Source organism: Tyto alba, unplaced genomic scaffold (assembly GCF_018691265.1).
Source record: "Tyto alba isolate M040663 unplaced genomic scaffold, T.alba_DEE_v4.0 Super-Scaffold_11, whole genome shotgun sequence".
Lineage (NCBI taxonomy): Eukaryota > Metazoa > Chordata > Aves > Strigiformes > Tytonidae > Tyto > Tyto alba.
This window is the reverse complement of record NW_024881273.1, coordinates 6,270,009-6,291,853: the sequence shown is the minus strand read 5'-3', so window position 1 is coordinate 6,291,853 and position 21,845 is coordinate 6,270,009. Positions and strand designations below refer to the sequence as shown.

Here is a 21,845-nt window from a genome sequence, read left to right as displayed (position 1 = left end):
CCCAAACCAGGGCCTGGGAAAGCGCGGCTGCAGAGGCTGGTCTGGCGGGAACTCAGCGGGTTCCCTGGGGCCGGCGTCCCCTGTGAGGGCAGCGAGGAGGGAGCCGGCCACTGTCGTGGCCCCCGCTGAGGGACTCGGGGGGCACCGCGGGAGGCACCCCACGGGCAGGGGGGCAGCCCGGTAGGGCCCTAAAGGACGAGAAAATGGCTGGGAAGCCACAAAACCCCGGTAACAGGGGACGAGCCGCCGCGGTAGCGGGCAGGCTCCAGGGCCAGGCGTGAGGGGCGGGGCCTCCCCTCACGCCTGGCCCCGCCCCGCCGCGGTCACGTGTCCCCCCCCCCTTGACCCCGGAAGCGGCGCGAGGAGAGGATGCTGATGCTGGACTAAACATGGCGGCCCGCGGCGCTGGGGCTGCGCTGTCGCGGGCCGCGGCCACGCTGGGGTTGGGGCTGGCGCTGCTCTGGGCGGGCCCGGTTGGTGCCCGCGTCCATCACCTCACCCTCAAAGTAAGGTCTGCGCCCTCCCCCCCCCCCCCCCCCCCCCCCCCCGCCCCATCCCTGCTGGCTCGGCCTCTGGGTTGCGTGAGCGGAGCCGGCCTGGCCCTGCCCGCCTCCCGCGGGTCGGGGCTGCGCTCCCCGCGCCTCCAGCTTCGTCCCGCTGCCTGCCCCTGGCCCTTCTTCCTCATCGTTTCTCTCTGGAGTCGCCCCCTGAGCCTCAGCCTGGCCAGGCCCCGCTGTGTTCTGCTTTTCCGTTATCCTCTGTCCCCCCTCGCCTCTCCCCCGCACCCCTGTAACCCCATCCCTGCTTCTTCAGCCGTTTGTTTCTTAGTCGTAAGGAAAACGTAGGAAAAAGCCTCAGAACTGTAGCGGTCTGAAGGTGCAAAACCGCTTCATGTCACATTAAAAAGCAAGGCACAAAGATGTGTGTGATAAGAGAGGGCTGAACATGAGCTCGGGGGAGGTTTCTGGAGGGGTTTGGGGGTTTCTTTGGCTTTTAATCTGCTCTTTGCAGTAGTCTTCCTGTCCTGATCACCGGTGGCTCAACTCTAAAAAGTTGCGTGGCTGTCTTACCGGACTTCTAGGTGCATTTTCTTTGTGCTGATCAAGTGATCAGTAGAGGCAGAAGAAAATACTGATGCTGATAGCTCTTGATTTCAGTTTGATAGACTTCTGGTTGTGCTTTGAAAGAGTGTTGTGTCATCCTCTGACTATATTTGAGAGCAATTGATTATTTAGGGTTGTTGATGGGAAGGGTTACAGATCGGGGTGAAGATCTGCATCTCCAAAGTGTAGCTGTCTGTTGTGTTTTAAATTAAAAGCTGCACAGTTGTTATATAGCAGAGGAACTGTGTATTTGGTATGATGCTTTTTAAGGGCTTCTGTATAGTTCATGAACGACTCCGTAAATCTTCAGAATGAGGTTGTTAATTTTGGTCTTGTTGTCAACAACATGCAATATTTTGCCAATAGAAACACTGGAAGAAGTTAATAAAGTGTTATATGATGAGAACCAGCATTGCTGTGTTCTTGTAGCAGTTTAGAGAAAAGGCCAAAACTGTAGGAGCTCCCCTTCAGCCTTTGGGATACAGTGAATGTCAGGGGGACATTGATGACTTATTTGTAGGGAATTGTCCAGACTATGTAGTTGTCTAATGTGCAGCCACATCAATATCATTCTGTTTCAGGAAAAGTAAACTTTTATCTGAAGCAATAAATTAGGAGGTTTCTGCTGGTTACATTATTGTTTTGAGGAACTTGTGACCAACAGTTGAGTGCTGGAAGAATTTCTCTTGGGCTGATGTTCTTCCCTTACATAGCAAACTTTCAAACTGGCCTCAAACAAATGTTCCCAGCAGTTAACATTATGGCTTCTAGTTCCTGTTACGGTGTCTCTTAGCCGTGTGGATCAATTACTGAACTGTGTTTGCTGATTTTTTTTTTTTTTTAATTGTCAAAATAGGGTATGGTTTTAGTTTTGTTGGTATTCTATGTGCGTTGCAACAGTGACCTACCAAGCACTGTGAAAAGTAAAAGTGTGTTAATGCCTTTGTCCGCCTCCTGTATAAACATGAGCTTAATTGTTAGAGGACAGTCTCCTTTTCTACTTCATCTGCTGCTTTACAGCATTTCTGTAAACATCAGGTTCCAACAACTGCACCCTTTCACAAATGAAATCTCCCTTCTAGTGTTCTTGCCGTTGGCTCCTTGCTTGTAAGTGTGCTTTGACGCTGTGCCAAGCTAGAGGCCACAGCTTTGTGTGCGTGTTTGATATTAGGTTTCCTCAAACAAGCTGTTATTGCTTAAGTTAGAATAGCCTCATTCTTGTATCTATGTAATGAGTGTGTTAAGGTGAAGCTTTTCTTGTTGTCAAAAAAGCAAGCCACAGTCTGAGCAGTTTCATGTTCTGGAAATAACTTCTTTTATCTTTATAAAAGCATACAAAAAGATTTTTTTTCTGAGTCACAAAAATTATTTGAGTCTTGCTGTTAGACTAACCTTGTCAAAGGACACCCTCTTCCTTAGTAGCAATTGTTATCAGCTTCATTAGTTTAATAAGATATGTTTAAAAACAAAAATAAACCTGTAAAAAGTGAAGTCTTGAAAGACTGATGGAAACAATTTTCAGAGGTTTCCAAAAGCAGAAGGTAGTTGGAATGATTCTCATGACCAAAAATAAGATTTTTGTTTTCTTAACAGTTGAATGCTATAACATCAAAGTCTTATGTTTTGCATAATGCAATGGCAAACTGTCTCGGAGAATGAGGAAGTTGATCTAAATGGGGCCTTTGTCAGATACACGGTTAAATTTAATGGCAGCAAATAGCTGAATGTACCGGTTTCAAGAGGAACCATCCAACTGACAGCACTGTGTAGCAGCTGTGGTGTTAGTTTCTGATTAAAGTGAGTTGTCTTTACAGTTAATTGACTTCCAAAAGGGAAGTAAGACCTCTCCTATTTGATGATACAAGATTGAAGTTTTATGTTAAATTATTATTTGAAAGATGTTATTTTTCAGTGGTTGCTTGTAAATACTTTTTACTGTTGGTACGTCTCAGGCTTCAATTGCTCAAGTCAAAAATACCTTTCACAATAATTCATTTAGTCTTACACAAATTACAAGTCTTGCTATTAGTCTCAGACCACTAATAAAATTCCTTCCATGTAAGGGTAAGCACTCTCTAGTGAAACTTGCACTGTACAGATAGCATGATCCCAGTCAGATTCTGGGTAAGATGTTAAAGAATATTTTTCTGCCTGTCCTGGGTTACAGGATCTTGGATACCACTTGCCTGTAATCTTATTCAAATGTTATCCTAAAGGAGTTGAAGTGATAGGGAAGATTTTTATGGAAATAAGGTGAGAATTTACTATATTGGTTTGACTGTAACCTGTTAGCGATTAGTCCCATATCATCTCTTCTCTAAGGGGCAGCCTTAACTATTAAATGCATCCTGTGTAAATTAATGTGTATGCTGACAACTCAGATGCTTAAGTATTCACTTGTATGGGTTCACACCTTTGTTGTAAACTTACAACTGAATATTTGTGAAATCAGCAGTTGAGTCATTATAACTAAAAGCCAGATTCTTCCAACCCATTAAACCTCCTGTGAGAGGTGAGACAGTTATTAGTAACACAGTATCTTTAAGCTGTCAGTATGTGGAGCAGGAGATGCTCTTGGAGAGCATGCTGTTGCTTGGTGGCAACTGGTGACAGAGCGTGTGGGATCATGTAAAGCTGAAGGATTTATGAACTAACTATAAACTCTAAGCACGCAAAGCTAAGATAAAATCAGGGAGGAAAGTGTGTGTGTGTGTGTGGTATATTAATTACTTTTTGTTGGTGGGGAGCACATTAGTGAATTGGCAGAATAAATAAAGTTAAATTGAACTGAATAGCTTTTGCAAGTACTCTGAATTAAGCAGCTGTCTCTGGTCATGTCTTCAAGGTGCAAAACACCTTGTGGCTGGATGACACTGTATCCTCCCTCTTCATCTTTCCCTCTACCCAGTCACCCAGACAAATGCTCATCTGTCCAGATGTGGTTACATACGCATGATGTGCTGTGTAAAGAGCTAGTATTAGTCTTCCAGTCTGACTGGGAAATTATATTGAAAGCAGTGTTAAATGAACCAGATGGGCTCTTGTTCAAGCATGTTAAGTGACCTAGAACCCAAAGACAGCACAGCTATAATACTCTGTTGAACAAAGCATCTGCTGTGAGGCATGTCACTTTTTTTTTTCCTCTCCTGAGCATTAAAGGAACCATCTGGTTATTTGCCAGGTTAACTTGATTCTGTTAGAGCAATCTAATTACAGCTAGATTACAGGTTAGCTGTGTCGGGATTAGTGTCCTGCTATTACAGTGAATGATGTTTATGCGTCAGGAAGGTTTTATGCAGAGATATAAAAATTAATACTGGGGGTAAAGAGAGAGAAGGTATTGTTCTACAATTCTTAGCTCAGTCTTCCAGTACCTTGTCCAGAACAGTTTGCTTGCCTTTAGCAGCTGACTTCTCTGCTTATTCTGCAGTCTGATTATCTTTTCCTGGAAGAAAAAGTTTTCTTATTTTTAGTGACAACTTGTAAAAGTACTTTAAATTGTATTTTAAACTTTCTTTTTAATTTTTGTTGCTCCTCTGTTTCTGCTTTTTGTCCAATTAACAACCCTGTAGGATCGAGGTTCCAACTGTATACCTATTTATTGATTTATGAGTGTGAACTGACAGGGATAGGACCTTCCCTCATCTCATCTGGCAACTGTATGTAATGTTTACTACTTTTCATGTAAGGTTCTTTATGACCTCCTTATTAATAAAAAAAAAAAAAAAATCACTGATCACTGTACTTGAACATTTGTCAGCTGAGCAAAGCATGGAAAGGGATCAATTTCTACAGTCCTTGCCAGACTGAGAGGAAGTAAATTGTTCTGCAGCTAAGACTGGGAGCAGAGGAGGGGACTGGAATTTTCCTGTTAGAGAGACTAACCCAGGTGATTCTGTTTGAACCCACACATCTGGTTCTTGGTATTTATCCTACCTATAAGATGCAAGGCCTTGTTAGAAATCATTTGGAGGAATGAGGCTACCTAAGAAATTTTCTCATCTACACCATACACATGATTTTCCAGTGTGTTAGGTGTTTGACTGTCCAAACATTGACCCTGCCTAACAGAGAAGATCTGGTGGGATGACAGTACACTGTGATACTTGTTAAACACTTGGCCAAAACCCACCTCTTGGTTAGGTAAGATCACTATAGCCATCTAATTCCTCTTCAGTTTGTCGCAATGTCGGGAGCTGATGTTCAAGTAATAGTTGACTTGATTTGTCTACAGTATCCTTTTTTTTTTTTTTGTAGCAATATTTTGTTTAATCAGTGATGCCAGATATTTAATTTCTTCTAGACCTTTTTCTTGCATATTTCTCAGTGGTATAGCCAGGTAATTAGCAAAGACACATTTATTTAAAGTTTTTGCTATTCAGCTTACTAGAAGAGTTGGTCGATTCCAGGGAAATCGGTTATATCTGAAGGTATCCTAAAGAAATTTGCACTTGGTATGATCAGATAGATGTTGTGCGTGAATATTTAAGTAAGTGTCAATCCCTGTCATCCTGCTTCCTTCTTGACTGCTTCTGCAGATGACCGTGTGCGTGATTTATAAACTTACTTTCCTTTCTTACAGGATGATGTAAGGCAGAAAGTGCACCTGAATACCTTTGGCTTCTTCAAGGATGGTTTCATGAAAGTCAATGTCAGCAACCTTTCATTGAAGCCACCTGTGGGCTCTGATGACAAGAGTAGCTTATCAGTAAGTTACTTTGAGTTCAATAACCGTATTAAGCTTCCTGTGAAATTGTCCTTGCACTGGATGTATTCTTTGAGTTGTCAGATCCTACTTGGTGGTGCTCTTGGCCTTGCTTCTTACTTGGGCATTTGTGAGGATATGTATATCATGATTTTCATCCTTGAGTTCTATTCATTCTGCTGTAAGGATAAACTTTAACTTACTGGATCCTCTACTGAACTTGATGCACACATCTATAACCTTTGTTGAATGTAAGTTTCCTAAGAAGTCCCCTAATGTGAGATTTTCACATCATCCTGTTGCATTGCAATGCATTTTGTAATCGTTATATCAATAGGTTTCCAGAACAGCGACTGTCTTATTTTCAGAGGACTCTAACATTACATGTTGTATAGCACATTATATTAGTGATTTTAATAGAGAGACTGAAATACTAGGGTAGAAAACAGATCTGTGTTCTTACTCTTCTGTGCAGTTTAACCTCTGTATTACTGAAAGTATTAAATGTTTTCTTCAAGCAAAAGCTTCTGGAAAAATATTGAAATAAGTTAAAAGGTTCAGGGACAGAAGGTACTCTAGATTACTTTGAGTTTGAGTCAGTATATTTTTTATTCTTGGTGGATATGAATGAAGCAGCAAGTTTATTATGTCTTAGTATTTTTTTCTAATTAGGTAATAGAAAAATACCTGGATTCTGCCTTAAACATAGGTTAATTTATTTAAAGAGCAGTATCTTTGACTCTTTCAGTGGTGGTTTGGCTTCTGATACTAGGGGAACCTGAGCTGTTTTAATTTGACAGGTTCTTCTCAATTGTCTCATAGGTGGGGTTCAGTTTGGATCGAACAAGGAATGATGGGTTCTCCACGTACCTGGTAAGAGCAAGAGATGTGAACTTACTTTTTTAAGCTGGGTACATCTCATGGTCTACCTTACTCCAAGAATGGTTGGAAGAAGTAAAACACTTTAAAAAGGGGACCTTTAGACATGGACAGGTTGTTAAGGATAATTCAATTTTACAGCTTGCTGGACTAAGAATGGTAACTTCTACCTGGGGGGGAACATGCCCCACTTCTTATAGACAGGAGCAGACTCCAAATATGTTTTGCTTATATTACCAGGATGAAGAAGTGGATTACTGTATCTTGAAAAAGAAACCAGAGCAAGATGTCTCTGTTGTAATCTTACTTCTGGACTTCAAAACTGAAGTGTGAGTAAATAGTGTACACTACATTGTAACGTTATTTCTCTAGTTGAAGCTAACATAAAACTTGTGGAATTTCTTTAAAGGCTTGGAAAGATGCTGTGTACACAGTTTATTTTTTAATGGGTTACATAAGAGTTGAGAGGAGGAGAGAGCGAAAGAAAGAATCTGTTGTGTGAAGTGCTCCCAAGAATTCTTGCGGTATGTTGGATGGATAAGGGGACATAGGGCAAAGGAATCATACCTTAATTGTGCTCAAGGCATGAACTTGGAGTCTTGGGGCACTTTTGCAGCTCTTGCACTGAATATGCCTTTTCATTCTTTGTCTTGAATCTGTTTTCTGGAAGAACACCTTCAAGACTGCCTTGTTTTCTTTGCAAGAACGACTGTAATTGTTTGTGTGATAACATACTTTCTAACGAGCCTCTGGTTACCAAAACTGAATAAACTTATTTTTCTTCAGCTGCTCTGGTATTTGATGTAAATTTATAGTGTGACTTCTCCCACAGTGATCAGTTCTGTGCCAGGCTTGCCTGTTCTCTATGGTAGAAAAAAAACAAGTCAAGACAAGCTGATTTTCCTTTATCAGGTGTATGTAGGCTATGACAGATAGCCTCTTTGTAAATGTTGATTTGCTTTAATTTTATATAAAAACTCTTTGTTTATTTAGTGTGAAAGTACGGTTCTCTGCAGAAGCTTCTTCTTTGTTACCTAAAATTTCATTCACGTCTGAGGAAAATGTTACTGCCTTAAGTACCAAGCCGCTAAAAACTTCCGAACAGAGCAGTGATTCTGGTAAAAATCCTGCAAAGACCAACCAAAATACAGAGAGTGAAGGTAAGCCTGCTAAACTTGACCTAGTTCCTCATTGATGTGCATCCACCAGTGTGTTGTGGTCACGTTCTGGGGTCCCCTTGGACTAGAACTTGACGCAGAGTCTTGTGTAAACCTGTGTGTAGAGCTACCTGCTGGGCTGGAGTCTCTCCTACTCAGTGATTTGTGTTAACCAGTTCCATTGATCCATCACAGACCCAGCATGACTGTTGGAGACCTACAGTACCTGTGAGGAGGTGTTGAGGTAGTTGGTTGTCTTCTTTGGCAAAAAGAAGGCTAAGGGGGGAATTTGGTAGCCCCGAGCAACTAGTTTAGAAGGACAGTGATGCTAAGCTATTTTTAGTAGTGGTGCACAATGCAACCTGTGGCTGTTCCCTTTTATTAAGTCTTGGGTGTCTCAGATTGGATGTCAGGAGGAAAATTAATTTTCCTGTGTAGGTATTCCAGCATTGTAGCAGATCATTAGTGGAAGCTGTAGAACCTTCATCCTTTGAAGTTCTAAACAGTTGACTAAACAAAACGAGGGCCAATGTGTTATACTATTGACACTGGGCATATTTTGACTCAGAAGCTGGATTAAATACCTCCACAGATCCTTTCCAGCCAATGTTTGTGTGTATGTATTTAAAGAGTTGAAATCTAGTCTGTCACTTAGAAGCTATGGGGATGGAGAAGTAACTAGATCAGTAAACTTTCTTGGAGGCACAAATCTTTGTTTGGCTTCCAGACCAGCAGATGAAACAATTTTGTAATCTCAGGTCTGATGGGATTAGCTCTAAACAGTTCATGTTATCCCTTCCTGGAAGAGTTTAGGCTTCAGATCAGACTGCTGAGCAGTCTGCTGATCTGAAGTAGTCTGAGTCTGTCATGGCCTGTCACGTTCACAGGCTTTGATATCGTTGAAAATTTTGCACAGCTGTTCTAATAAGTCAAGAACTAAAGCTGGATGGCGATGAAGATAATTGATTTGACAGCTGTAGTTTTGCTTTTTCTCGCTTTAAAAAGCGTGGCATGCATGTTGACAGTGCACTGAGGTGCAGAAACCAAAAGCAAAGCTTAAGTCTTGAACTTTTGCTTTCTGGTAGAATGGGATGACCTTATGTTTGAAAAGCTTCTTGTAGGAGTGGAATGAAACTCTGAATTTGACATGCTGCTCTATTAGAGTCTCCTGTCAACTTACGTTTCTCAAGTTCAGAGCAGATACTGACTTGGCAGGTCACCTGTGCTTTTGTTTTTTGTTTGTTTGTGTTTTTACTGGGACCTTGCTTAGTACAGAGCTGAGAACTTTTTCCTTCCCAGGGCTAATTAGGATTTCCATACGTTTGTCAGACCATGTGTTAAGGTCCAGATTACTGTTAATCTCATGACTAATCTTACTCAGTCATAACATTAAAAGTCATAGCTCTATACTGTATGAAACAAGGCTGTAGCCTGCATCTGGTATAGGTCATCTGCCTCCTGCGTCACTGTAATTGGAGGACTTGGAAAGATTTCTTGGGTAGGCTTTTGTAGAAGGTATAATAGTAGGGAAGCCTATCCTAGCATTTGAGGATGCATTCAGAATGAATGCTAGTTATAGAAAGAGTTCTGGGAGAGTAAGGAGGGACTGGGAATGAACCTCTGTTAATGATTGTCTAGGCATCTGCCACGTAGACAAGTATAGGAAGGTTTGAGTAAGGTACTGGCAATGTGTAAAAGGTGGTAGTCTATGAGGATGTTTAGTTGCAAACACTCTAAATGTACTGTTAATACTCTTATCTCTAGGTAAGAAGTCCAAACGGAGTACAGCATCCTCCCAGGTAAGAAACTATCTGCTGTTCTGTTTCAGAAAGTAACCTGGGGGAATATTCCAGTACTAGCATAGCCAGAAAGTAGAGAGTATTATTTTTCTATTGCTCTCAGCTTCCACTGTAAATATACAGAATGCGGTTTTGATTCCCTGGATGGTATAGCCAAATGTGGTAGTTATCTGCTTAAAAAAAAAAAAAAAAAAGCACAAAACAAACCCTAAAAGTCTCTTTTGCTTTTCCCAGAGCATAATAGAACAAGAACATCCTGTTCACAATGACAAAGGAACTTTTTCATTTCAGGTAGGGTGTCTGTCAGTGTCTAGTCGTAATGTGTGAAAGAACTGTCTGCACTGTACTACTTTGTGAAAAGTAAAAGTCTGGTATAGATGCCTCTCTGATAGCTCAGTAAGTTTTTGAGAGGATTCTTGTTAAGAATAAGTGCTGGAAATCTCTGTTTTCATAAGGTGTGGGAGCTGTTTTAAACTGTCTTTGGTGTGGTGCTGTTCTAAGTATCTTAGTCTGTGAGCCTCAGCACATTAAAGTTTACTGTGGTGCAACTAATGTATACAGACTTCTAACAACAAATAGCTGTGACCTGACTGATGCCTCACCTAAAATATTCTGTATGAAACCAGATTAATGCTTTGTTTCAGCACCCTGGTTTACTTGTGATTGTTGGTTACTACAAAACAAGTTCATTTTAAATTCTGTTATATGACACAAACCTCATTTCCATAGCTATCACAATTTATATAGTTGGGGAGAGAAACAGAATAGCTGCTTATACTTTAGGGCAAGTATGATCAAAATTTTATGCTTGCCACATTAAATATATGGCACTTCCTGCTACCTTTTCTGTGTCATGAACTAAGTTAAACACTGATACATAAAGGTCTTTGACTACCACAGTGCATAATCATAGATAGATGCAATGATTTTGTATCTGAAATTCTGTTGAAACTTGAAGGTATGCTTGTGTCCTCAGAACAGTATGCTTGCTGAAAGGAACCAACTGACCCTAAATGACTGACTTGTTTCATGCTTCAGTAGAAACGGCTTCTTACCAGGGCAACCCTGTTGTGAATGAGAAGAATGCTGACTATCTTATTTCTTATTTTCAGTTTTTTTTTAACATCAGCTCTGATAACCAAGAAGGTCTCTACAGCCTTTATTTCCATAAATGTGTTGGCAGTGATGGGCCGACTAATGATCAACAGCTATTTAGTCTCGATGTGAGTATAACTTCTGAATTGGAATTTACTAGTGAATTATCATTCACTTAGACTGAAATATGGAGCTTTCAATTTGAGCTTGTATACCAAGCATACCCAAGTACAGGGGTGTATATATGGGGTGGGAAGTGATTCAGAGTTGTGCATTTAATCTCTGTAGTGGCATTTCTGAAGGAAGCAACTACAGTAAGAAGAACTAAAATACTAGTTTTGGAGAAATGTCTGGAAATCTGAAGACTGCATGTGGGCTGGGTTCAATCTACACAGTTGTGATTAGATGCTGTAATGAGATGAGAGCTAAAACAGCTGTTTGTGTTTTGCTGTGCTCAGAAATCAGTCTTTTTTTTTCTTTACACAATTACAGATATTAAGGCTGTTGCTGCAACCTAAATTGTTGGTATTTGTGAATTCAGTGTTTTTGCTTTTCCTGGCCCAATTAAAGATGTGTTTTTCCAGTGTTAGAAGCACATCTTAAAGGCAGTATGTTATAGCAAGCGTCTTACCTCCATTTAATGTCTTAAGAGTTGAGTCCTGTGCTCTTTTGAGCCAGAGTGCATGACTGCAGCTCAGGCCTTCCCTTTTTTCTTTCCTGTGCCCATGCTGACATCAGTGCTGGTGTATAATGATCTTTTCTGTAATGAATCCTCTCATTAACCGAGGTAACTGTCAGCCAGATCAGACCCCTGAACTGCTTTTTACATGGTTGTGCAAACTACTGCAGGGGAATGTGTGGATGATAAAACTTAGGAGCCCTAACTTAACTCAAACTGGAGTACTTTAAATCTGCTTCCAAAGATGTGTGTTTAGAAGACTAAATTCTGGAACTGCTGTTTGTTGCTTTGACCCACTGAAGAAATTGGAAAGAGAAGAAAACCTGGATAGCTAACCTGCTTGGTTGTATTTAGAGATGCAGGAGAGTTTCAGTACCGCAAACTAGTCTTTATGTGTTATTTTAATGAAGTCCCCTAGCACCTATAACCAAGTTGTTTAGCAGCATAAACAGGATGTTAAAGCTTCTGTTTTCTTAGTCACAGGGTAAAACGCTTGTGGCAGAGTGCTTCCTTTCTCTTGACAGGTGAACAAATCCACTGTAGTAAACCTAAGAGCAGGTTTTTCAGCTATGTATGACTCTCCACACCTAAAATCAGGACTGTGCCAAAAAACCTGCTTGTTTATGCGAGGTTGTAGATAGTGTTTCTCAATCAAAGGTGGACAAACACTGTGAAATTTGATATAGAGAACAGCTGTTCTTTGGGAAAATTACTTTGCCTTTCTGAATTATATTGCATAACTGAAGCACTGGAAGGGATCTCTGTCCTTTTTCACTTTTCAAGGAAATTATTGTTGAGGGTATAATTTTGCAAAATGTGTTGAGGTTCTTAAGGATGAAGAGTTGATTTTATTTTTTTTTCTGAAGAGTCTTACAACAGTCACCACTTCAGAAAAGCTGATTTTAAATGCGCAAATTTGATTGTGAAATGTAATTGTTAACTCAGTGCTCTAACAAAATGTTTCTTCAACTATACACATAATACACTTTTAATATTCAGATAGAAATTACGGAAAAGAATCCTGAAAGCTACCTCTCGGCGGGTGAGATCCCACTGCCAAAACTTTACATTTCCATGGCTATCTTCTTCTTCCTGTCTGGGACTGTATGGATCCACATACTTCGTAAACGCAGGTAAATGGACTAGCTCAGTGTCAGTGACAAGTATGGGCCTACCTTGTTTGATTTTTATTCTTCCTCTTATCATGCCCAATTCACAGTTAGATTAATGGTTTAGAGCTCTAAATCTGGCTCAATATTGTATGTCAAATACGCTCAGTTTATAGCTATTTCCATTGGTATTGTTGCTGTAGACTATTGTTCTAGAGTTATCTGGTCTTATGTTAAGAAATTCTTCATGTAGTATACATATTTAAATATATTGAGGCAACACATAAACAGGGAAATTCCTGTAGTTGATGACAAAAGGAGACCACTTTTGGGAAATAACTTTAAATAACAAGAAAAACATGATCAATTTTTTTTTCGTATGGGGAATGGCAGTTTATGGCAGTGGAGAGCCATAAACTTTTTGATTATAATCTAAAATGGTAGGAATTCCTAGTTGGAAATGATGCTTCTTAATAGTTAAGACATAGTAGCAGAAGCCAGGAGCACCAATAATTCCATTTGGCTTTACCTCTGATTAAGTCTGAAGTTCAGTTGGTAACCAGATGATTTGGTAGTCTGGAGTTCACTTGGTGTGGTGTAGTGACTTGAAGGCAGAGGGTGGAGTAATACATATTTGAATTGTTTAGCAAATTTTCTAACAGTTATGATCTATATATGCAAGGTGTTCCTATTAATTACTATTTTTAATTAACACAATTATTAAAAATCATAATTGTAGAACGTGCAGTTGAACCGGTGTTCAGGATGTTGCTAAAACCAGGACTGCAGCATTAAAGGGAATCCTGTTACACTAATAGCCCAGCCTGGGAGTTACCATTTGACATTTATAGGTTTTAAAGGAATACCCTTGGGAACTGAAATTTTTACTGCTGGGTTTAATTGATGCTCCTCCTTCTTTTTTTTTTCTTCCCAGAAATGATGTTTTTAAGATTCACTGGCTAATGGCAGCCCTCCCTTTCACAAAATCTCTGTCCTTAGTCTTCCATGCGGTATGTATAATGTCTCTGCCTTAAGTTGTTCAGCTGGGAAGTAGAAAAGTGGAATCCAGAGCGTGCCATTAGAGAAATCTGCTTTGGGGGGGAGAATAGGCGGGAGAGAGAAGTGTCTTTTGTATCGAAGTGTTGGAACAGAACTGCAGCTGTTTGGTGGAAGTGATTCAGTTTTAATCGGCAAATTCTGACTTTACATACAATTGAGATCATGACCTGAAGTGCTGAAGCAGTAAGCATAAATAAAGGTTGAATGAGTTCCATGAATTCTAATGTTTTGGCCATCTGTGGCTGGCCTGAGAGTTTGAGCTATGGTGCTGCTTCAGGTACATGGCTTCCAATAAATGTTATTAAATGGAACCCTTGATGAATGTTTGTAAAATTTCAAGGGCCCTACTTCAGATGAAGTATTAGGTAACAGACCTAACATTATAAGCTTTAACACTTCCAATACACAAAGTCTCTGCAGAATTGTACTGACTTTGCCTTTTCACTGGAAAGATTTCATAAACAAAGGTAATGGCAAGCATTTAGTTCTTTAGTGTTTGTGCCAGCTGTGATCTTCATGTTCATGATAGGATAACGACTACAAACGCTTTTGGAGTCTGATGAATTGAATGTGGTTTCCAGTGAAAGTAGAAAGCCTCTAGTCACCTAATGGAACGGAATTTGAACAAGAAACTAATAAATAGGTTACAAATGCAGTTATTCGTAGGTAAGTGTGGGAAGGATGTAGATATATTCACAGACACTTAGGAAATACAGCAAATGGAAACGACCTCATTGTTAAACAAAACTAGAACGCATTGAGAGGGAGTATTCTCTAGGATGTAACAGAGGTGAGTTTGTACCTGCTGACTGGAAAATGAAACTTGAAGTGGCTCTCAAGCAGACTTATTTTATAGACATGGGTGGGGTGCTGATGAGCAGCTTGTAATGTACTGTATTTTCTGCTTCCAGATCGACTATCACTACATTTCTTCTCAGGGATTTCCTATTGAAGGCTGGGCTGTTGTTTATTACATCACTCACCTGTAAGTATGTCAGAAGATTGATGTGATAGATTCAAACAATGAAACTGAATTCCCTGTGGGGCTGCCCACCTCCCTTCCCTCCCTCCCTCCTGAGCAAACTGGAAAATTGCTGATTCTTTGGTACTATGGTCTGAATGACAAGACAACAATCAGCCCTGTGTGAAGGGGAAAGCTCTACTTATAGAGAGCAGCTGCAGAGAATTGGTACTTATCTGGGTGGAGGAGTAAAAGGAGAATAAATGCTTTGCTTTTCTTTGTTCATGCTAATATTCAAGTATCTAATTTGCACTTAGTGTGAATGGTAAGAGGGTACAGCTGCCAGTGTTTTCTCCTGTTCACGATGGTGAATGAATGACTCCCCCAGGAAAAGATTGCATATATTGACAATTGTGAATGAAGTGTAATATTGCTATGTGATACACAGTTGTAAGCAAGTACATCTGCTTCACTGTTGTAGGATAAGCACTTGCCAAAATTATGAATAACAAGGCATTTGTATGGGTTTGTGGCTTTGCTGACTGTAGGAGAGAACCTGGGCAGGAGAGGAAGTGTGATAAAATAGTCTCTCACTGCAATATCTTTTTCTCTTTCAGACTGAAGGGTGCTCTTCTGTTCATCACTATTGCCCTTATTGGCACAGGCTGGGCTTTCATTAAACACATCCTCTCAGATAAAGACAAAAAAATTTTCATGATTGTCATCCCACTTCAGGTGAGGACTGAGCTGTTGTCAATACTATCCTGTGGGAGGGCTGCTTGTGTAAAGTGTAAAAGACAGAATCCTTCACAAAATACCACATAGGTACTACTTGTATAAGCCTATTGGTTACAATTTCAGTTGAGCTGGAATATCCTGGGCCAGAAGTTACTTTTGTAATTTTCCCTGCTTTTTTCCCTGCACTGAGTATGAGGTAATGGTGATCAAATAATGTCAGCAAATGAACAACTAGCTATAAGGTAGGTATATTCATGCTGGGGCAAAACTTGGCCTGCAAAACAGTACTAAACTACTAAGCAGAGAAATTAAGTGGAAGTTGTCACTTCTGAAATGGGTTTAAGAAAAGAAAAAAAAGAGACAAATGAGACTTGTAGATCCATTGGGTCTGAGGGGAATTTTCCTAGTGTGTTCAAAGTGATCAGTGCTTGTCTCCTACTCCAGGAACTGAATAGGAGGGCAGCACTTCTATTTGTTGTAGACAGAATAGCTTTTCTGCCTTTCCAGATGGAATCCCTTACCCAGCTGCAAAACCAGAAGTATATAATTAGTGTTTGAGTCTCTTGTAGAGCTTAGGTATGGAGTACAAAACATGGTCAATGACCAATTTGAATTATTGGCTTAATTTAGAATAATGCGTTTAAACTGTTTGCTATCTATGCATATGCAGAGTCCTGTTTCTGTATTTTTATAAATAAATTTTACTATTTTTATCTCTACTGTTACAATAGATTCGGCACAGTATATAACAAAAAAGGGCTACTTTCTGAATGTCAGCAGAAATAAGTTCCGATCAGTTTTATTTCTGTAAATCCTGTGAAGGTGCTGCTGAATGTATGACTTTCTTGACACAGAGCTGCAGAAGAATAATTGATGTTACTGAATGGGCTCTCTGCAACTGTGGGACAGCTTTTGCTGAGTTGGCAGCCCACATCTAGTGTCTCCTTGGAAAGTTTCTGAAACCATTAAGCATGTTTTGTCCTGTAGGTACTGGCAAATGTGGCATACATTATCATAGAGTCAACAGAAGAGGGGACAACTGAATATGGACTGTGGAAAGAAATCCTCTTCCTGGTAGACTTGCTATGTTGTGGAGCCATCCTATTTCCAGTGGTATGGTGAGTCACTGTATCTGTTGAGCTGTTTCTGAACTAATGGGTATTGACTGCTAGTTAGAGCTAAAGAAACTGCCAAAGCAAAAAAAAACATCAGTCATTTGGAGTTAGGCGTTCTGTTAACCTTTTTTGAAGCTGTATCAGTCTTAATGCTTCAGTTTTGTGTTGTGGAAGATACTTGTTTTGGGGATGTTAAAGGGGGGAGAAGGTAAGGTGGGTGGCAATTTAAGTGTGGCCAGCACAGTGCAGACTTTAGGTGTTTTTGAATCTTTGAATTTTGCAGAATGCTGGCTCTTACATGGAGAAACAGGGTTTTGCTTTAATGACTTAGGTTGGAAACTAGGCTGCTAAATTCTAAACCAATACTGCTGTCTCCGATCAGCACTGCCTTCAAGCAGAGTAGCTGCATTTTTACTTGACTGTTTAGAAGAAATAATCCCACAGGGAGCATTTCCCTGCCCTTCCTTCCACTCTGTTTGGCAAAGAAAAATGTTGGTTATATAAAACTCAACCAAAATAGATAATTCAGATAAACACTATTGTTGCTTTGTGCCAGTTAGAACATTTATCTTCTAAATTCATCTTAATTGGATAAACAGCTGGGTTTAAAGGAGGAGCTTCTGGCTCCTCAGCTAGTAAACACAAAATATTCTTACTTTCCTCAAATATCTCCAGTATTTTTCTTCTGAAACGCAGAATGAATAAATGCATATGTATATGTATGTGTGTAAAGGCATGCATATATGTTGCTCAGTAGATGGGAGTAAGCTTCAGCTTGGCTTGTGAGGGTGTGTTTCAGCTGTCCTTACCTTCCCAATTGTCCTGTGTGTAAGGGCAAAACCCTACACAGTCTTAGTGGCCATCTGCCAAGGCTGGGAAATGTCTTCCAAGAAATTTGCACTATGCACTTGTCCCTTCCCCTGCTTCTGTTAAAATGCTGCAGCTCTTCTGAGGTTGAGAACATTTGGGTATGGCAGGTAAAACTGCAGGAATATTAAATTCAATTGTAGAGGAACTCTGATTCCTTTTGATAAAGGTGACTTTTATAGTCATAGCTCTTACAACCTAATGCTGGAATCCATATCTCCTATGAAGTGATATGCTGGTACAGAACTTGTAAAGGAACTGTATCTGAAGAACAAATGCATTTGGGTGAACTGCCCTGTAGTTGTTTATAGTGTGCAACCAATTTTCCTGCATTGTCATGGTACCAACATAAACTGTCAGTGAAGCCCAGGACACAAAATCCTGCCCCTTTTTCATCTGGATAGTGTCACAGCAGCTGATGGGGTGACTCATGTGAGCAAGGTGACTAAGACTTGACCCTTGAATTTACATTCCTACAGGGTACCTTCTGTTACATAAGTTGTCTATGCAGACATGTAAGCTGTAATCAACTATTTAAGTGAAAAGAGCTTAAAAGAGCAGTAAAATGCCAAATGCTTGGTGGTACTCTGAATAGTAGCTCAGTTTAATTGTACAAGTGGAAACAATTATGCTGGAAAATGCCCCAGTTTTTTTACTCTGTTCCTTCCCTCCCACAAAGCTTTCTGTAGGCTGAAGTAGGCTTTAGCAGTCAGCTTTCTTAATCACAAGGAGATACAGATACTTGAACTAGCTGCCTGAGATGGGGGGGAAATATATGCAGTGCCAAGCACATTAAGCACAGTTAATTACGAGCATAGCCTAGAGCTAACAAAACTCATCAGAGTTCTAGAGGGCTGCAGTGAAAAGGGAGTGCAAAAATTATAGCTAATCTAATCTCCTTTTTAAAATTATTTTTATTTTTCAGGTCAATAAGACATTTACAGGAGGCTTCAGCAACAGATGGGAAAGGCAAGTAATCTGTAACTTTTTTTCTGTTTTATGCTATGTACCATAAGATAATGCCAGAATTTCAAACACATGATGCTGATTTAAAGTATGTAAACTATAACTATAAATCTACACTGTGTTATTGTCACACTGCTGCTTTTCCTCAGTGGGTTCGTGGGAATAACTTTTGGAAAATTATCTTTTTCATGTTGCTTTGACTGTCAGAACTCATATGTGGAATTCATTCTCTGGTACTTGCACAGCTCTGTGCTCGAGCTAGACAAGACATCTAGAGCAAATCATCTTGGCAGATTTGCCTTCTTTTCTCAGACGCAAGTGTTCAGAAGCAGAACTAGAAATGAATTCCAGAATTGCTGACTATTAGTCAAAATAGACCACCTTATTTCAATTTCTGCAGAAATCTATTCCTGCTGGAATAGATGGAAACAAACCTCCTTATGAAACAGAATGTAAATTGGCGTTCAGTGTAACACAGTTCGTGACTTGTCTATGTTTCTACAGCAGCTTGAAGGACTGCTTGTGTAAAGTTGGGTTATGTTTATTGTAGCAGTGAAAATGAGATGATGGATGGAAAGCCAACCCAAATATGACTACTGTAGTGTGTGCTTTTCTTGCTTTATCCACTCACTTCTGCATTAGTTCCTCAGTTTGCAGCAGTTGCAAGGCACAGAGCATAGCACTGGCTTCCTTGGAAGCAGGCAGCCATTTCAATATTCTGTCATTTGATGGTTTACTCTTCTTGAAAGCTACATTTGTAGAAGGTCCTTTGTCGGCAACATCCTTTCAGCCCAGTCTTATCCCTTAACTCTTGTCTCTTCTTTCTGGAGATAGCTTCTTACGTCTGGATACATCTTCCAGCCATTTTCTTATCTTCCACTGAGACACTTGCATTTCAGGGCAGATTGCCTCTGTAGTCTAGTAGGTGAAGTGTAAGGCTGGGTGCTGAACTCAGCTCCGTGCACACCACAGATTAGGTCTTTTTTTTGCCATCTGTTAAATTGAAACAACACTGGAGATGAGCCCTGCATTTTTTGAGATTCCAAGCCATTTAAAAAAAAACAAACCACCACCATACACACACAAAAAAACATCACTCCAACAAATCTAAAGGGGGAAAAAAATACTAATTTGTAATAGAAACCAGTGTAAAAGGTTTGTGTTGATAATGTAGCATTAATGTTATTGGCAGCTTTCAGATCAGTGTGTTCACATGGGTTTAGTGACAATCACTGATGAATTTGTTTTGCCTTGTCCACTGAGCATCTGTATTTGTGCTCTTACTGTTAAAAAGTCTGCTTAAATTTAGACGGTCCTTGAAGCAGTCTGTTTTCTTCTGAACTGAGGACTTCACATATGTAAGACGTGGTTCTTAGCTGAAGCCACCGTGTGTGACTGCAAACAGAGGTCAGCTTTCCTATAACTAAGGCAGAACTGCTGGGTGGCCATGGAGTGTGTGACTGTTCCGGCACTGAGCGCTGAGCTCAGTGCACCAAACTGAGACACAAAACCTCTAGAGCTGTGTGGCCTCAGGTCATCGCCCTGTGCCTACCTTGCACTTGATGGTTCTGATCACAAGATGGTGCTGTGGAGTTTGCTTCACTTCAAAACATACTGACTGAGGGAGAAAAGTAAGGTGGCCAACATCAAGGATGTTCAGCGTAAAGGCAGGACCGGTCCACTTGTCATCATAATGGGTGAAATCATGATCTGAGTAAAACAGTTCTGAAGAATGCATTGTCGTGTATAATGGAGATAAAAGAAAATGGTGATCTGAGAAGAGCTGGTTGTGTCTTTACAGCTAGTCAGTGCTATGCACAATAGCCCCTAAGGACTGTTCTTAGTCCTCTGTTTTGTTTGTTCTCCACGGGTAACAGCGCTCTTTATCTTGAGTGTTGCTTGTGCATCACCTACTGCTGTTACCACACTTTACCTACTGATGTTACCATCTGGTTATGCAGATCCTGCAAGTTCAATAATTGTATGTTGAGAGGGACTTAGCAGCTGTGTTATGCTACACTAATAATAAAAGAAGCTCAGGAAAAAAAATTTCAGGGGAAACATAAGCACCAGATTGTAGCCAGGACAGCCACAGTGCTGGGACTCACTTGTGAAATACAGTGTGGTTAGAATATTTAGAGGCTGTTGATAGGAGTCCATAGGGAGCAAGAGAATGGCAATGTGATGCCAGGAGCAGAATGTTGTCTAATGATGTCACGCTGCTTGTGTGCCTGGTTGAGGAAACTGAAAGTGATATGGTTACACAGTAATAAGGTAAAATTGTTCATGTTAGGCTTATAAATTGAGACCCTTGACTAGAACCACATGCTCATAACTCTGTAGACTTTCCTTGGAGGCCCTGCTCTGCAGAGGTGCTGCACAGTGTCTTAGCTTCTCATGAGAAAAATAGGACCAATGCTAACTCTAAAATCATTGGCATTTTTTATTTTTTTTCTACAGATGAAAATAGTTTTCTCCTGAAGTGATGAAAACTACTGGATCCTTTCATAGGTAGTTTAACTGCTGCACTGCCTGTCCTGTGGTTAGAGCTGACTGAATCTTGTGCAGACAGTTGTAGTTGGACTGCTTATTGCTTGCTAAGATTTATTGTTTAGTATTACCTCAAAGGCTGCTTTCCCTCGTCTCTCACACAGACTTTGTTAACTTATAGGGTGTCATGGGGAATTGTATACTATAAATGCAATAGCTGTTTTTCCTGGTGCTGAGTCTTCTGGTCACCTTCTCGCTGGTGAGAAAGACCGAAGGTAAATTATTTTTGCTTCCTTGTGTCTATTGGAACTAACAACTCTAGGACTTCACGGCTCAGTATCCTGGTGGTGTTTCCTGACTGTCTGTCTTGTCCTCTTCCGGCTACTTCACGACCTGTTTATTAGATAGCATTCCCTTGGGTCAAGTGCAGCCATGACTGCAGCGTGACTAGACTAGAAATGAAGCATAAGGCTGGTCAGACTACCAGTCTTTTAGTCTGTTACAGCTGTGTTTGCCATAGGCCTTTGTATTAGCAAGGTACAGTTAGTAAGAAGGCTTGTTATAAGCAGCAATGATTTGGAGTCACTCACTAATGGTTATTTAAACTTGATTTTTTTAAAGATGATTTTCTAAAGTGGGAAAGCTAGAGGAATGGGTCTAAAGACATAATTATCCAGGGAAATCTTTACATGCACAGATGCTGTGGATTGCTAGTGAAGAGTAGGCATGGTACAGTGATACATCTGAGTTTGAGCTGTCTAGTTGTTTGCTTTTTTCCCTTGAAGGTGATCTTTAACTCTAAAGCAAAATATCTGACCTACACAGGCTTCTTATCTTGCACAGCAGTGGGCGTAGACATCCCATTTTTAGAAGCTTTTTTCTTGCCCTTTTAAAATCGCCACCTCCAGACTTAAACAAGTACATAGCTGCAGCTCTTTGGTCTGTAACTGTGTCTTCCTTCAGATGGGAGCCTGTGCTCTGGCCATTTCTAGATTTGTATCACAATCTATTCTAGATTTGTATCACAAATATCTGCAAATTTAAGGAAATCAGTCTTGTAAGAATTGTTTGGGCTGAAGAGCTGCTCAACTACCACTACTTTGTTTACAGGCATCATGAGAAA

General features: G+C 40.4%; 1 protein-coding gene across 1 annotated transcript in view; it reads left to right on the top strand.

Moving 5' to 3' along the window:
• Positions 1-344: 344 nt before the first annotated feature.
• The window catches only part of GPR107 (G protein-coupled receptor 107), a 40,898-nt gene continuing 19,397 nt past the window's right edge, over positions 345-21,845 (top strand). The window contains exons 1-14 of the mRNA XM_042786606.1: positions 345-506; positions 5,686-5,811; positions 6,631-6,681; positions 6,928-7,016; positions 7,681-7,847; positions 9,609-9,643; positions 9,878-9,934; positions 10,756-10,866; positions 12,417-12,550; positions 13,461-13,536; positions 14,497-14,570; positions 15,164-15,281; positions 16,272-16,402; positions 18,192-18,235. Of these exons, the coding sequence (XP_042642540.1) occupies positions 390-506; positions 5,686-5,811; positions 6,631-6,681; positions 6,928-7,016; positions 7,681-7,847; positions 9,609-9,643; positions 9,878-9,934; positions 10,756-10,866; positions 12,417-12,550; positions 13,461-13,536; positions 14,497-14,570; positions 15,164-15,281; positions 16,272-16,402; positions 18,192-18,235 (1,330 nt within the window). The 5' untranslated portion in view covers positions 345-389. The remainder of the gene's footprint in view (positions 507-5,685; positions 5,812-6,630; positions 6,682-6,927; positions 7,017-7,680; positions 7,848-9,608; positions 9,644-9,877; positions 9,935-10,755; positions 10,867-12,416; positions 12,551-13,460; positions 13,537-14,496; positions 14,571-15,163; positions 15,282-16,271; positions 16,403-18,191; positions 18,236-21,845) is intronic.